A 16514-nucleotide genomic window follows, 5' to 3' on the forward strand; every position below is an offset into this window, starting at 1 on the left:
AAGTGTTACATTTTTTAAGATGATTTCAATCATTGGAAATAAATTGTCAGCGAATTGTTAAAACGGCTCTAAACAGATAATTGAGTTTCAAGTTATACCGTTTTAATAATAAATAATATAGTTATTACAATTATTGAGTTAAAATACTATTTCTATCCTCAGTTCTACAATATATAATATATAGTATTAATAAATAAATAAATAAATGAAAGCTTAGCCTGGAGTATCATTATATTTTTAAAGTACGACCGGTTTCGATTTAAAAATTCATCGTCAGGTGTGTCAAAGTCAATACAATTGCGACTGGATATGAAAAAATATTAAAATGAATCGCGATTTTATTGACTTTGTATATACTTGACGATGAGTTTTTAATTTAAAACCGGTCGTACACTAAAAATATAATAATACTCCAAGCTAAACTTTTATTTATTAATTTCTATATAAAAATGATTTGTTTATTTATGTACATATTAATTTACGAGTATTAAACATTTAATAATTGTAATTGTAATAGTACGAGTAATGTGCTGAAATATTTTAAATAAATGAAAAAAAAAACATTTAATAATTTTTAATTTTTGTTTTATTTTTTATTATTTTATTATTTGATATTTATTATTTATATGTAGATAAATGTATTTATTTTTTATCCATTATCTAGATCAGGGATTCCCAACTTTTTTTTACTTAACATCATACTTGATCATTTTAAAAATTTTCACGACACACTTAAATAAATAATAATGAATATACATAATGTCATAATTATATATAATGTATTATAATATAATTATATTAACATAATATATATAATACAAATTTAATTTGACATTTGAGACTGGTGTTTTTTTACATAATTCTTCTATTACGGGTGAAACAGTTGAAACGATACAAACTGTTAAAGGATAATCAATGTCACTTTTTCACGTAAATCCAAAACATAAATAATAATCAACATATTTACGTTTAATTTTTAAATTTAAACTTTTATCACTTATTAAAGCTGATTGCTTAATATTAATTTCAATATTTAAATTGTTGTCATTTTGACTAACATCACTGCCATCCGTTAATTTACGCTTTTTTTAAATTTAACTTACAATATTTCTTGATCAAAACACTTATACAGTATAATGCGTAACAATTACACGCGCTCAATTTTCAATATAATGAGCACCGGCTATGGTTTTATGTAGTCATTTTAGTATGTAATAAAAGTCAACGCAACTGCTTGTAATATCTGTATCGGGTAGTATCGGATCCCATATAATATTATAGCTATTTTATCAGGACATTTTTATCATTTTTTATTTTCAAGGGAATTTTGAAGTCAATACTATCATAAATATAAATTATAATTTTGATTATTATATTTAGTTATGCTTAAAAAATTCTAAAATTACAAAAATTATACGGCACACCTGAATAATTTCACGGCACACTTATGTGCCGCAGCACAGCGGTTGGGAATCCCTGATCTAGATAAATATTTTAAGTGTAATCTATTTATCTCATCTAGATAAATTTAATGTCAATTATCTATTATCTTATCTAGATAATTTATTAATTATATTTATACAACACTGATTGTAGGAACGGTTGGTTGGATTTAGGCTATTAGTCAGAAGGTATTTACGACCTATACATAATTTTCGAATGGAGGATAATTCGTTTTAAAAGTGTGGGATCAAATTAAAGGTTTAATTGTCTCTTTGAAGTTTAGCTCAAGATCTTATAGTATTACTACTATGAGATAGTTGTTCGACGAAGTGGTGATAGTCGTTTTATTTTTGTAAATTCTGAAACAAACTTTGTTTTTAGTACGTTGTAAGGATATACTTCAAGTACATAATCTTTCGATTTCAGAATATACATTCTGCATAGAATATGTCATCATATCAACTATACGTTATTTTGAGTGGGCAACACTATTTACGGGAATTTATGTCATACCTGTTAAACGCTGTTATTACGTTATTAGATAATTAAAAAATTAATAGTAATCTAATCAAATAGATAGAATTCCCAATGAAATATTGCACTTATAAGATTGATATTTGGTTTTCATTATATTTCTGTATATGTATAGTATACGTTACATCGTACATTGTATACTGTATATGAATACCAGCTAAGTCTTGTCTATGAATGTAATTTAAAGTTATTACATCAAAATATACCTATTTAAAGAATCATATTTAATCTCAGTTCTTGTTATATTATTGAAATTTTCTTTAATGTAATAGTTTACGTCTTAAATAAATCCATTTGTTAGTGTTATGAATATTTTTTTTAAAAATCCTTTTTTACAGTTTAAGTGGTTTATTAAAGTTGTTAAATTATTATTTTATCACAAAGATTAATAAAAAGTCTTGTCTTATGAATAATGAAACTAGTGATGATTGAAAATACTATAAGATAAACTATATAATATTCTTATACTTAAAAACATCATCCCATTTTACTAATTAAAAAACATAAATAAAAAGAGAACCATTCAGCCATGTAATATAAATAATTTCGGGAGAGAAGACATAATCCTCAAAAATTTTGCAATTTGTACAATTTTCTATAGAAGGTAAATATTATTTAATATTTATCTCCCTATAATTTTGATTTTTATATTCGATTTGATTAATTTTATATTACATAAAATACAATAATCTGTTTTGTTCAGTTCAATAAAAATTAAGTACGTTTCATTTAATATTTAATGAAATTATTATATATAATAATTTATTTTGTATAAATTAAAGTTAACTCAATAATAAACATGTTAAATATTTAATCATTCGAATATTATGTTACCTGCTACTTGGTGAGAACACCACTTTTAAACATAAAAAAATGTTATTTTTCAATTGATACGTTTTTTGAAGATTATCCACATAGTTTATTAATCATTGAAACAAATGATATAAGTGAAAATTAAAAAGGCTTGTAAAATTGAAAATAATATTTTTCTGACTTATGTTTTTTGTGGTATAATATTATAATTACAAATGGGTGACCATGCAATATAATTATGTAATCAATAAACAAAAATTATCCAATCAAAATATTTAAATAAAAACTATAAGAATATATATACGAACAGAATATATTATTTACGCATTTGGAGCATAGGACGAATAATGAATATTCGCCTGTATTTTTTTTTTAAATGGTAAGGGATAGATGGAAGAAAACGAGCGCTACTTAAAGAGGTTTTACATGAATAGGCATTTGGTAATTTTTTTTTTAGGCTTGATTAGGCAAAAAAAGAAAGACAAACAAGTTTATTTTTAATGAAGAAACCACTTTCAAATTACGCATTTTCTTTTAAGAAGCATTTCTAATTAAATGCATTAGGCGATTGTGAATAAATTAATTTAATGAAAACAAAAAATGTATGTAGTCCATTAAACGTGGATGTTGTTGATGTTACAATATGCATTATAATAAAAGTATATTGCAGAAGGAAAATCAGCAAACATTGTATATCAACACTTTACTTTGATAATCATCTATAATATATATATATATAATGTATCTTGTATAATGTATCTTGAAAAAATCAAGTCGTTACAACAATTATAATCAATATATGAAATAAATAACGTTATTTTTATCTTTAATTTCTTGTAATTTCTAACAATATCCTTGTAAATCTATAGCAGATTACAATTAAAATGTGCCACTATTTACTTTTATAGTAACTGATCAAAGTAAAAATGTTTGTGCTCTTTGATTCTTTCGAGTTTGTTTAACATATTACTATGAAAATTTAATATAATAATTATATTATATAGTACAATTATTGTACTACCTATCACATCGTTTTATAATTAAATTCTTAGTAATATTTTATTTTTTTTAACTGTCGCTTGAATTTGTTTTTAGACTTTTTAAAAAAAAAAAAAAAATAACTTATTGATTTGAAATTGGTATATGAAGTTACGTTTTTCGCCGTAACATATAAATACATTTTATTATAGTCGTAGTTTTAATAGATATTTTCATATCGGTTGTACCATAATTATAAATAAAAATATAAAAATATTTATTTTATATTGTTTATATTATATAATATGAGTGGAATGTGTTGGGATGATATGTAATTTAATTTGATGCAGAATATTCGAAAATATCTGTGGACTGTGTTAGAAGTCTATGTTTTTTTTCTAAGATTTAAAAAGAATGTTTTTTCCCGAATGAAAATAAACACGTGAAAATTATTAAAAGATTGAACAATACATATATTTTGTATGAAGATTTTTTTTCTACAGAAAATTTTGAGAAGTGTTTGAGAAATATTTTCGTGTTATATGGTAATATTTTTCAGATTTCATTAATTTATCATATGATTAATTAAACAAAGGATTGACTTACTAATTATAACTAAATTACTAATAATTTATATTGTATATATATATATATATATACTAATAATAATAATAATAATAATATTAGGAATACATATAAAAAACGAATGGAATTTTTTTAACATGAACACTAGAATAATATTATTGGTTTATTAAACCTATTTATTGATAGAAATATATAAACCTACAATGATATTATATTTTAATTTCATAAACATGTTAAATATATGTTAACTATATGTTATATGTTAACATGTTAAATAACTATATTACCTATGTAGTATAACTCTACGTAAATATTAAAGAAATAGTTTAAAAAAAAGAAAAAAGAAATATTATTATTTATATTAATATTAATTATACAAATTATTTATTGTTTGGAAATAGTAATTAAGATAATAAAGTCAAATCATCAGTCAACATATTTTAAATCCAATAATCAAAAGTGTACTCAAATACTTACCTATTTGTCCAATTGTTATAATTAAATTCTAAGTTTTAAATAACAATTATTTGATAAATATCTTCGTCCAAGATAATCACAGAATTTGTGATCGACCTAGATATAGTTTTAATAGTTAGAACCCACATCACTAAAGTTTGAATATGAATAAAAATCTCATTGTTAAAATATAGTTACGAAAATATAACATAATTAGCTTTGAACTAAACGTAAAAATGTATTAACGGTTAAAGTAATTTCATATTTGTATTATTATTAGAACATACTATTATATACTCATGTATCCACAAAAAAAATTAACAAAAATAATTCTAAAAGTTGATATATATACTTATTTACTATGTATAACTTAATATAGAATTGAGTATAGACAGTAATTTTAAAATAGTTTTTAAATAATATTATTTTTTGAACGACTAGAGTATTAAAAACGCATTGATTGTTTATAATAAGTACATATTTCTTTAATTACACGTTGTAATTAATTTTGATGAAGTTCAATATAATTATTATAATAGACTAAATTTCAAATAATTAAAAATTGATAATTTTAGTGTTTTTTTTTGTTTTTAAAATATAACTGAATATTATCAGAAAATAATAATTGTTAATCGTTTTAGTATAAAATAGGTTAAATTAAAGCAAAGTATATGTAACTCTCAAAAAAAATTATTTTAGAAATGTTGGAAATAATCCACATAGATTTTATTAAATACAGTTATTCATATTTTTATCAAATCAATTTTTTTTGTGTCATATTATTACAAAGAATTACAATACATTGAAAATTATTATTTGCAAAAAATTAAAATTAAGTGGAAAAAATATAGGTAATGATAATAATAAAAAAAAAAAAATAATAGTAATAACTAAACATAATATGCGTGTAGTTAAAAGAAAAACGGAAAAATGCAAAAAAAAAATTTTTAATCTATAATATGTTAAATAAATATTTAATTTATACTAATGATAGTTGTGAAATTATGTTGAATTGAAAATTATACTTAATTATATTACTATGTTATAATAATATCATATTTACAAATTTTACGAGTGTAACACTTCTTTTAAAATATTATAACTTCTACAGTAAAAAAAAAAAAAATTAAAATATTCAGAATATAATTTTTAATAATATAATTTATAATTGAGTATACATTTTATTGATAATATAGGTTATTGAACGGATATAATGAGGTGAAAAAAATCGCTCATGGATATGTACGAACATATTGCATCCGAAAATAATAGAGACTTATATAATACGAATAGATTATATATATATATATATATATAATATTATGTTATGGTCCGAAAAACTTATGTAATATTATGCTTGTATAAACTTATTGTATTTTTGTTATTACACGATGATATTACTTGGTCAGAGACGTATTCATCCGGGGTAATGGCTCGACGGAAGTTTTAAGGACGCTGCAGTGCGAACGGTGTGGATGACAGGACCGATGGCAGAATGGAGTATAATAATAGTAATGATATATATTTGCCCGTGGCGAGTGGAGAAAAGGGGTAGCATTTTTAGAGGTGAGCGGCGGCGGTTGTTGCTGCTACTGCTTACACGAACACGAACTGCGCTCCTTTTTTACACATGGGACACGAGTGCCCGTCCTTTTGTCCTGCGGACTCAAGACGAACCCATTTGCCATGACAATGAGGTGCCGAGAGTACAGTCCATCTCGTCGCTCGATCCATCGTCCCATGACCCGGACAACGGAAACCCAACGACTGGCGCATCGCCTGCGTATCGCAGCGTACGCACACGCGTTCACCTGCACGAGGAAAAAAAAACATAATGTTAATAATGATAATTATAATAATATGTTGTGTCTGATAACTCCAGAGACGACCTAAACCTCGATAAATTTTTCATACATAACTACATGGACAAAGTCTATTGCTCCTATGAGGCCAAAAACGAGTTTTAACAATCTGAAAAGCTAATTTTTCAAAATAAGAAAAAAATTACGAACACATTATATTCTTATTTGTATGTTAATTACATTTTTTTATAATTTTTATTTATGATTGTTAAATATATGTATCAATTATTCTTTATCTTAATACTAAAAATGGTTTTCAAATTATCTAAAAGTTTCATTACATGTTATATTTATATTAATTCCGATGACGAAAGTAATTTTAAAAATGTCAAGGGCAAAAATGTCAATATTAACTTTTTATTTAGAGTATTTTATTGGTTTTAATATATTTATAGTTTTTTTTATTCTTTTATTGAACTCATATATATGATCTCAATGGTATAAAGTCTGGTGTATAACTGGTGGGAAAAGTAAACAGTGTTGAGATCAAAGAGGATTTATCCCACGTACGTTATAATCGAAGGATTTTGAGTCATAGCAATTGGATGATTTTTATAGTTATAGGGAGTCGTGGGTTTTTTTGATTTACCGGATGATTAGAATATATTATGTACGTAGATTTTAGGAATGTAGCTTAGCTGCTTAAAACTTGAATGGTGTTTAACCACATCTCTAATTATAGTAGCTGCGACTAACTAAAGCGCTCACTATTTCATCCTCCTTATTTTTATAAAAGGTTGCATTAACGAATTATCAAAATTGCTTGTTTATATTATATAGCAGAATCCATGTATGAATTGTCAAGTTCTATTTTCGTTATTATCTAGTCATCTAAACAACTATAGGTCAGGTAAAGTACTTTTTTTTAGAATTTAAATATTTTGTTTTTTCAATTCTATATAGTATTGTTCTATATAGTATTCTATATAGTTATTGTTATATAGTAATGAGCATTGACTGCCTTGTTAATTATTTAAGAATTATATTTAATTTCCCCAATTCTGTTTTTACCACTTACTTTCGTTTTTTTTAAGATATTTTATTAGATATTTAATTTATAGTTATTTAATAACAGTTACAATATATATCTTAAGGTATAATAAAAAATATTTAAAATATTGATAAACGATATATACAAAAAAATGATTAAGGCAATAATTATAATTATAAGAAGTAAACTTTAATTATTTAGGAGATTGCCTTCGATCAACTACGTGTACATTCGTTAAATTCAGGAAAGCTTTATATGCTTACTCATACATAGAAAGTTTCGTAATAGTTATAAACAAGATAATAATAAATAGATAAATTATACAATAAAGATAAGGGAGATCTTTAAATAATAAAGCCAGTCTCCTTAATAAACGGGAAAATTAAATTAACAACCAGTTCGGACAGTTTAGGACAGAGAAGAAATTAAAGGAGATGCTTAAGGAATTGAGTGAGGAAATCAAATTCAAACGTTTAGTAGAGAGTACAAGATAATTAAAGAGAATATGTGAAAGATCGCAAACACTTTTTTCCGTATGCAGGGTACAGAATGGGGAATCATTTAAATTGAATTTATGGGAATGAGAATGTAGAGGTATCATAACAGATGGTAGGGACTATATATTTGAGCCTAGAGACAAAGTTTGCAGGTAAATTATTCCAATATACAAATCAAAGTTTAAAAACGTGACATTGTAGTTATAGAGTAAAGTCAGACTAAGGGATAGGAAAGAAAAAAAGGACCAGTAAAATTAGGGAACATTTTGGCTAAATTGTCGGCAATCTCATTGTCATGAGACATTCAATTATATTCAAATGGCTGGGAAGCCAAATAAATTGAATATTAAAATCTAATTGACTTAGGCTAAATAGGATAGAATTTATCCGAAGAACAAAAAGAGAAATATGATAATTAAAAGAAAAGGAATTATGAGATTGGAGATATGACAATGAATCTGATGTAATTAAAACCTTTTTATAATTGAAAGTTGAGATAATATTCAGTGCTTCTATAATGGCAAAACACTCGGATGTGAAATACGAAGAAGAAGAGGTTAAATTACTTATAAATGATATGTGTGATTCGGGAGTATAGAAGGAGTATTCAGCTGAAAGAAGAGAAATGGAATGATCCGCGTAAACCACAATAAAGTTTTGGAAATTACTTACTATGAAATCCGAAAAAAGATTATTAATAACCACTGGAGAAGTAAACTTTAATTATTTAGGAGATTGCCTTTGATCAATTACGTGAACAATCGTTAAATTCAGGAGGGCTTTATATGCTTACTTATACATAGAAAGTTTCGTAATAGTTATAATATAATGATGGAAATGAGAGATGATTTGGTGTCAATGATAGGACCGGAAGAGATTGAGAGATATAATGCCAAGTTAAAAACAAGGAATAAAAGGTGTTAAAAGTAGAGCAATAAGAATGAGATAAAGATTTTAAGAGAAACCTATATGTAAGCCATCGACATTTGATGTTGAAAGGAGGGCACAAAGATTTAACTTCAGTTCGTGGTAGAAGGGATGATTTAACATAGCCAATAAAATTTCATAGACAAGAAATTTGAATTTTGTTGAGTCTTTTCCAGTTGGAAAAAGCTGCAGAACTAAAGAGAATCTTAATCGAATATGGAACGTATAATAGATTTATAAACTTATAAAAGAGTAGTAGGATGAGAGCCCAATTAGGTACTAGTAATTACTCTAAGGAAGTCAGCCCAACAAAAGTCAAAGGAGATGACTGAAACAATGTGTGGTAGCCAACGCAGTTTGGAGTCAAGAATAATATCTAAATAGGTGGTATTATCAAAAAAAAGGAATGGTATTATTATCAAAATATAATGAAGGATCCACGTATTTGCGTTTAGTAAATATTACAGACTTGCATTTATCATAAGCAACTGAGAAAGATAAATTATTGAAATTTTTTTTAAGTTTTTTGAGAGTCTGGTTAAGGCAAACTATAGCAATGTTTAGGAACTTATTTGAAGAGAAAACAACTACACAATTCGCGTAAATAAAACATTTATAGCCAATACCTTAAAGGTAATTTGCAATAAAACTCATATACCCATTAAAGAGTATAGGTCTTAACAACTACCTAGTGGAAGACCATAAAAAGTGGTACGTGAACATCGTATCCCATAAGGAGAAATTAAATAATGATTTCTATGTGAAAACAGATAAATTATATTACAGAAGATGGAAAGTAGATGATAGGTGGAAAGCTTTGAGACTTAAGTAGAAATATTAACCGAATCAAAGGTACTACGAATATCTATGAAAATGGCAACAAAAATTCCTTTTTGTTAAAATTATTATAAATATTACCAATAATTGGAGAAAGACATTCATATAATATAAATATTTTTGATTCTTTATCCATAAGGTTAAAAAATATATTTAAGTGGAAAGAGCGGACGGTTTATGTAGTGCAAATTTCTAGTGTTATCCATTTAATTATTGATCTATTCAAAAGTTGATCATAACGATAAAATATGAGCTGATAAAATATTTAGATCAGTAAAAAATAAATATTTGTAGAGATTTTTACTGATTATAGTTTAATATGTTAATACTTGTTAACCATGTTGTGCTCGTGTTATTGGGAAAACAAATCCACATAGAAAAATTATGATTAATTGCGGGTATATAGACTTTGGGTCTCATAAATGGATGAGGAGATAATTTTATGATACTCGTTAGAGTTTCAGAATTCGTTTTTTCAACGTATTGTATACGAGTATGCGTTTTTCTCTCTGAGTTTTACGGTTCCGAAAACGTATATTTCAAAATTATCGCATTTACGACTGTTGGCGTTCGAATTGAAAAAAAAAAAAACCTAATCAATGACTCAATAATATTCATTACAGTGCAATTTGTAACTACAAATAAGTTCTGAGCTGACAAAAAAAAAAAAAAAAAAATGTAACGTAAATATATAACGCGTATAGAGCACATTTACACACCACCATATAGGTGCATATTTTGTGTATACATGTTTTCGGAACATTAATACTTAATGTATTTAATAGAATATTTAAAGAGTCTCCTGCAGTGCGAATGAATTTGGTCCCTAAGTTACACTGCTATTAGAAAACATGTAAGTGTTGCCCAGTATACTAGTAAATATGTGAACATGCGCAAGGGGGATCGACTAATGATGGCGAAAAGATAAAATAGACAAATCAACTTGTACACATCATTGAAATGCATGTACGAGTATACCTTACACCTACGTACGTACAAAATTTTAGACACACCGCAAACAGTTTCCCATGGGTATATACTATACTATACTATGTTTTTTTGGATCAATTTTTCAATAATATAAATTGCAGTTTGAATTAAGTACACATTGAAATATTTACGAATGTCAGTAAATGAATAAATATACATTTGATTTAATAATTTAGAATGCTTACATATTTTTTTGTTGCATATTTTGGGTAGTGAAATGGTTTTAAATGCCTTAAGTATAATATGTATATACTATTCAAGTTAGGTAGAAATATTTAAATGTTATATGTTAGATTAGATTTTTAAAATTAGCTCAGAAATACATATTTCAAAGTATTTTATGATAATAAGATAAAAGGCTTGAATATGCAATGTTGGTAAACGAATAATGAGACGGAAAATTATATCATTAATTTTAATATCTTCAATAAATTCTTATTTTATTAGGAAATGTTTATCAAATACAGTTGAATAGAAATACTTAAATGAAAGTAGATTTAATTAAGCTTATATAATTTTATAATATTATAAAATTAGCAGCTAGTGACTATAGAATTTATTATAAATATTTAAAAATTATAAACAAATATAATTTATATTGAATAGTCAGTACGAGAGGAAGGGTTATTTTAAGAATTGAGTAATATATTAAATTTATCTGATTATTTTAGGTATATATTTCTTATGATAAAAAATTATTAATTGTTCCTTTTGCTGTATAAGGATAAAATAAATATTTATTTGATTTAAATATTGTTTGCATTACATCACTAAGAAATAATAACTTTCCATTATGATACTTACTAGGTATAAAATATTTTTTAATATGATGTATGTCATATATAGTATAAAGTGAGATGATTTCAAAATAATATTAATTATAAGGGTCCGCTACAATTTATATATATATATATATATATATATCTACTATGAATTTTTCTTTAAATTTGTTATTTTGACAATGGTAATAAAAAACCTCTTCCATAATGGAAGAAACACATAAATTGTATACTATATTACCTTAACGTAAAAGAATTAATAAACCTTTTGACGGAAGATATTATTCTAAATAACTATAGAAATTCTAGTCAATTTTTATGGTACCATGATTTTTAAATATTTCAAGTACGTCTTAAATCTAAATAATATATATTGTCATATTGAACTAATGATTTATTGAATTAAAATATTATCAAGTCAAAGTTTCAAAAATATCGTAAGTTTAGATTTGGCTCATTATGATATTATTATATAGTATAATCATTGATTTTATTATAAAATGTAAAAGTAATTTTTTTTAATATTTATTATATACCTTTATATACCTTCAAAACAGGTTGAATTAAAAATTGACTGGAAAAAGAATTCAAAAGGAATTTAATTTTGTTTGCAAATATTATTTTATAGGTTTCTCGCGAATAAACAATTAATCATCTACACGTAGACATCAGAGTAGTAACGTAAAATGCGATCACGTGTTATTGATGTGAGCTAAAATGATATTGCGTACGTAAACGCATCCCGCATTTTCGAACGTTTACGCTTTATTTTATTATTGAAATATAAACGTCGATTACCAACTGAAATCGTAACAAGCACAGGTATTCATCTATTGCATGCGCGCGCGTGTATACTTACACGTATATGATTCGATTATAAATATTATGTGACTTGTACGAATAATGATGAATGATAAAAATAATGATTATAACGGACGACGGCTGAAATCTGATAATTGAATATTGACACATGAATTAAAAGCTTGACATATATATAAATATATATATTTACATACATGTATGTACATAATGTTACGATTAACCCGGTGCCATCACATCGCTGATTTCCCATTGAACGGATACGGAAATCATCATATCAGACGCGTAAAAAAAAAAAAAACGATAAAACGTCTATTTGTTGCGTATGAAAAATTTATTTTGCGCCACAGTAACACCGAGTTCATATATTACTCGAACGTGACAGGTACAGTGTACAATACGTACCCGGTGACCGGGTGTGTCTGTACACACTGCACGCACTACTTACGCGCGTATATCCTGTACACTGTCTCAAGTTAATTTATTTCGTCCCAACAAGTTCAGTCGCGCAGAGTGCCCGCTGTTGTGGCCGAGAACGGGTCGGAGGGGGGGGAGGTTCGAGGGCAGGTGTAAACTCGAGTATAATTAGAGGGTTTTTAAGGTCGAGCCTTACCTTCCCGGAGCAATGAGTATTCGGACACTTTTCTGCAGGCCTTGGTCGCTTTCATCACTTCGAAAAGAACGCAGTACCTGGAACACGACATAACAATATTGTACAAACACTATCGCAACGGTTATGCTATAACTTATCATAACTAATTAATTGTACCATACACTATGCACTTCGGTACATCGGGTACATCATATATTACACGTTCGTATTGGTAAAACGTAAGTTGTGTATGTAAAACACGTGTATGTATTTGTATATTATCTACATCATATTCCGCGCGAAAATATCGCTTTCATCCCTTGAAGTATAACGTTAAAGTGACATCGGTATACAAACCTATTGTAACTTGAACATGCTAATTTTACATTCATAGGTTTCTTCGACCCTTTAAAGTATTATGATAATGATATTCATTGGTACAACAAGATAATGCCACTCAGCACACATACGTGTACCACGTATATTAAAGTAACGCAATAATATTATAATCTAGTGATGTACTGTTGACATTACCATTTCAATATTATTATTACACATTATTACGATTTGCGGATCAATTATATTATTATATAATATCAGTGTAGCGTATATAATACACTATTGAAATCGTATTAGTATTTGATAAATATTTTCTTCGACGTATTTTCATCAAATTCCAAGGATATTATTTTTTAACTTGTATATGTAATAAAAAGTAAATATATTACATACTTATAATTATAATTTTTAATATACTTATGATCGTTATTGCAATATTTATACAATCACTACCCACATTAATTTACAATAAAAATATTAAATATATGACCTCAAAATATATAGATAAAAATTGTGAATATTTTTTTCTTAGGCGTGAAAAAAAAGGTGGTTATAACTGTTGTAAGAATTCGGTTGATTATTTATTATTAATTCCAGAGGGATACTATTTATCAAAAAGGTGTGTAAATAAAGAATTTCATACTTTTTGTTTTGAACTCAAAAGTTGTGATGGGTATAATGGGTAGTATAAGTGCTTTTCTTTGTAAAGTGTCATCAAGTGTACTGTTTAGTATGGTAGGACGTGAAATTGAGTTTTATAGTTTGCATTCTTTTCCAAATATCGAAGATTTCGATATTTTTTTCTACAGAAAATTATAGTTCATCCTATACGGCTACACGTGGTGTATACCCAAAAATGCATTGTTATAATTACATACATTTTAACTATAATAATTGTTCAAAAGATATAAACATGAATGATTATTAAATTAAATATAATTATAAAAAAATGTAAATAGTAAAATAATATAGTAAATAATTATTATTGAAAAAAATTAAATCTAAGTAGGTATTTACGTTCCGCATAATTATTCAAAAATATGGGAGTAAAATGCCATATTAAAATTTAATCATAACTGCTATAAATGCTTTGAAAAAAAAAATGTATTATTTCGTGGAAAATTATGGTTTTCATATATTCATTATTTGTTATATATAGTATTGAATATCTGTATTGTTGTGGCAAAATATACTTAAATTTTAACAACATTTTTGTTTATTTCTACTTGACAAAATTCATACAGTTTCCAAGTAAACGCTAATTTTCCATTTGGTAACTTAATTTATTTTTATTAAATTTGTTTGTAAAACTTGAAAAATGTGCACATTCGCTGAGAATCATTTTTAGAAACAAGATAAAAATTTCGAATTAATGTCCTGACACAGTAGAAATTATGAGCTGAGTAGCTTATTAAAAGTGTGAATAATGTCTGCTATTTAACTGTAAAATACCCAACAAAATTAAAATAATTTTTTATTATTATTTAGGTACTTTAGAAATCTAATTAACTTTTAAAAAATAATGTACATTTTTTATGCATTTTTGTTAAAATTATTTAAATGATTTATTAATTTTTATTTCATAATTAATATAATGTTATGTCATTGCTATTAATAAAAAATGCATTATAGCATAGTAGTTTACCACTATGTTATTAATTTATTGTATACGAACCAGTCTATTAAACGATATTGTAAGTTTATTATAAATTATTCATGGGAATAACATCGTATTGCTATAAATTATAAAACAAAATGTATGTGAAGCACCTATATTTTTTAAGTATAATTATATCAAAGTGAAAATCGAATCCGGTTTGGTGAGTCTAATAAGAAAATATTATAGGAAGTAGCTACTTTATAAGATTAGATTCTAACAGGTGAAGATTTGGTCATATTTAAAGCTTTTATAATAAATTACCTATATACATCAAGTATCTAATTTAAAAAAAAAATAATATTTTTTGTTGCTACAAAATAATCAGTATTTTTGGCACTATAAATGCGTTTTCCCTTAAAATCATTATTTTTTCCATTTAGTATATTATATTTCACGCTAATAAATAAGTTAAATTCTAAAAGTATCGAAATAACACCTTTTCGTTTGTGGAAAAATGTATTTTAATTAAAAAATTAAAAGATTGAAAAAAAATGAACGAAATAATATTCATCGAATAATGATGTCAATAATAAATAATATTTCAAAGACTGACCAGAGATAAAATACTTCCACTCGCTCGTGAAAAATGAAGACAATACATGGAATCAAGAGTGTTAATTATAAACAAAAATGATTGATAGTAGTTAAAAAGTATTAATTACGAAACAATATATTACGTAGTAAAATATATAAATATAGTATATCAAAAATTTTAATTAATCATGGACATTGTTACCTAGAAAATTAAAATAATATTTACATTTATTGATGAGTTAATAGTTTAATTTTAAATTACAATCACAATTATACTTGAAATTAGAAATTTAATTTTTATCATACGTTTTTCAAAAGTTTTTCTTTGACCTGATTGATGATAGATTTAAATTTATATTAAAAAAAATTATCCTTTATTATAATGAATGATGAATAAGATTGCTTGTAATTTATTATTCAGTTTTATTTTTATACTTAAATTTTAAAATAAAAATTTAATTATATAAATTTATAGATGATAATTATATTGGTCATAGGAGTGTTCTAAAACACATACGAAAATTCTCTACGAAAATGAAAAAATGTCCTATAAAAAAGGAAAAAATACTCTATAAACTTAAAAAAATTAACTTAAAAATGATCTAAATAAGTGAAAAAAATTTATTTATAAATATTATTTTTTATTAGAGATATTGGTGCGATAATGGGTATAGGTACTAGTAATTTAAAATATTAACCATGATATTAATAAACAATAGTATACATTTTTTATGTAATGTAAAAATGTATATTTATATTTTAAGCATTATATAAGATTATTAAAAATAAATTAAAAAGTAAAATATAAATAAAAAAATTATATTAAAATAAACTCCACAATAATAATATTAAAATGATTTTTATATGAATGTTATATA

General features: G+C 25.0%; 1 protein-coding gene across 1 annotated transcript in view; it reads right to left on the reverse strand.

Moving 5' to 3' along the window:
• Window positions 1-5989: 5989 nt before the first annotated feature.
• Window positions 5990-16514, reverse strand: part of LOC112685119 (somatomedin-B and thrombospondin type-1 domain-containing protein) — an 83828-nt gene continuing 73303 nt past the window's right edge. Inside the window, exons 4-5 of the mRNA XM_025556902.1 lie at window positions 13125-13201; window positions 5990-6620 (exon numbers count right to left, since the gene is read on the reverse strand). Coding sequence (XP_025412687.1) covers window positions 6406-6620; window positions 13125-13201 — 292 coding nt within the window. The 3' untranslated portion in view covers window positions 5990-6405. The remainder of the gene's footprint in view (window positions 6621-13124; window positions 13202-16514) is intronic.

The sequence above is a fragment of the Sipha flava genome, unplaced genomic scaffold (assembly GCF_003268045.1).
Source record: "Sipha flava isolate LNK unplaced genomic scaffold, YSA_version1 266_pilon_pilon, whole genome shotgun sequence".
Classification (NCBI taxonomy): domain Eukaryota; kingdom Metazoa; phylum Arthropoda; class Insecta; order Hemiptera; family Aphididae; genus Sipha; species Sipha flava.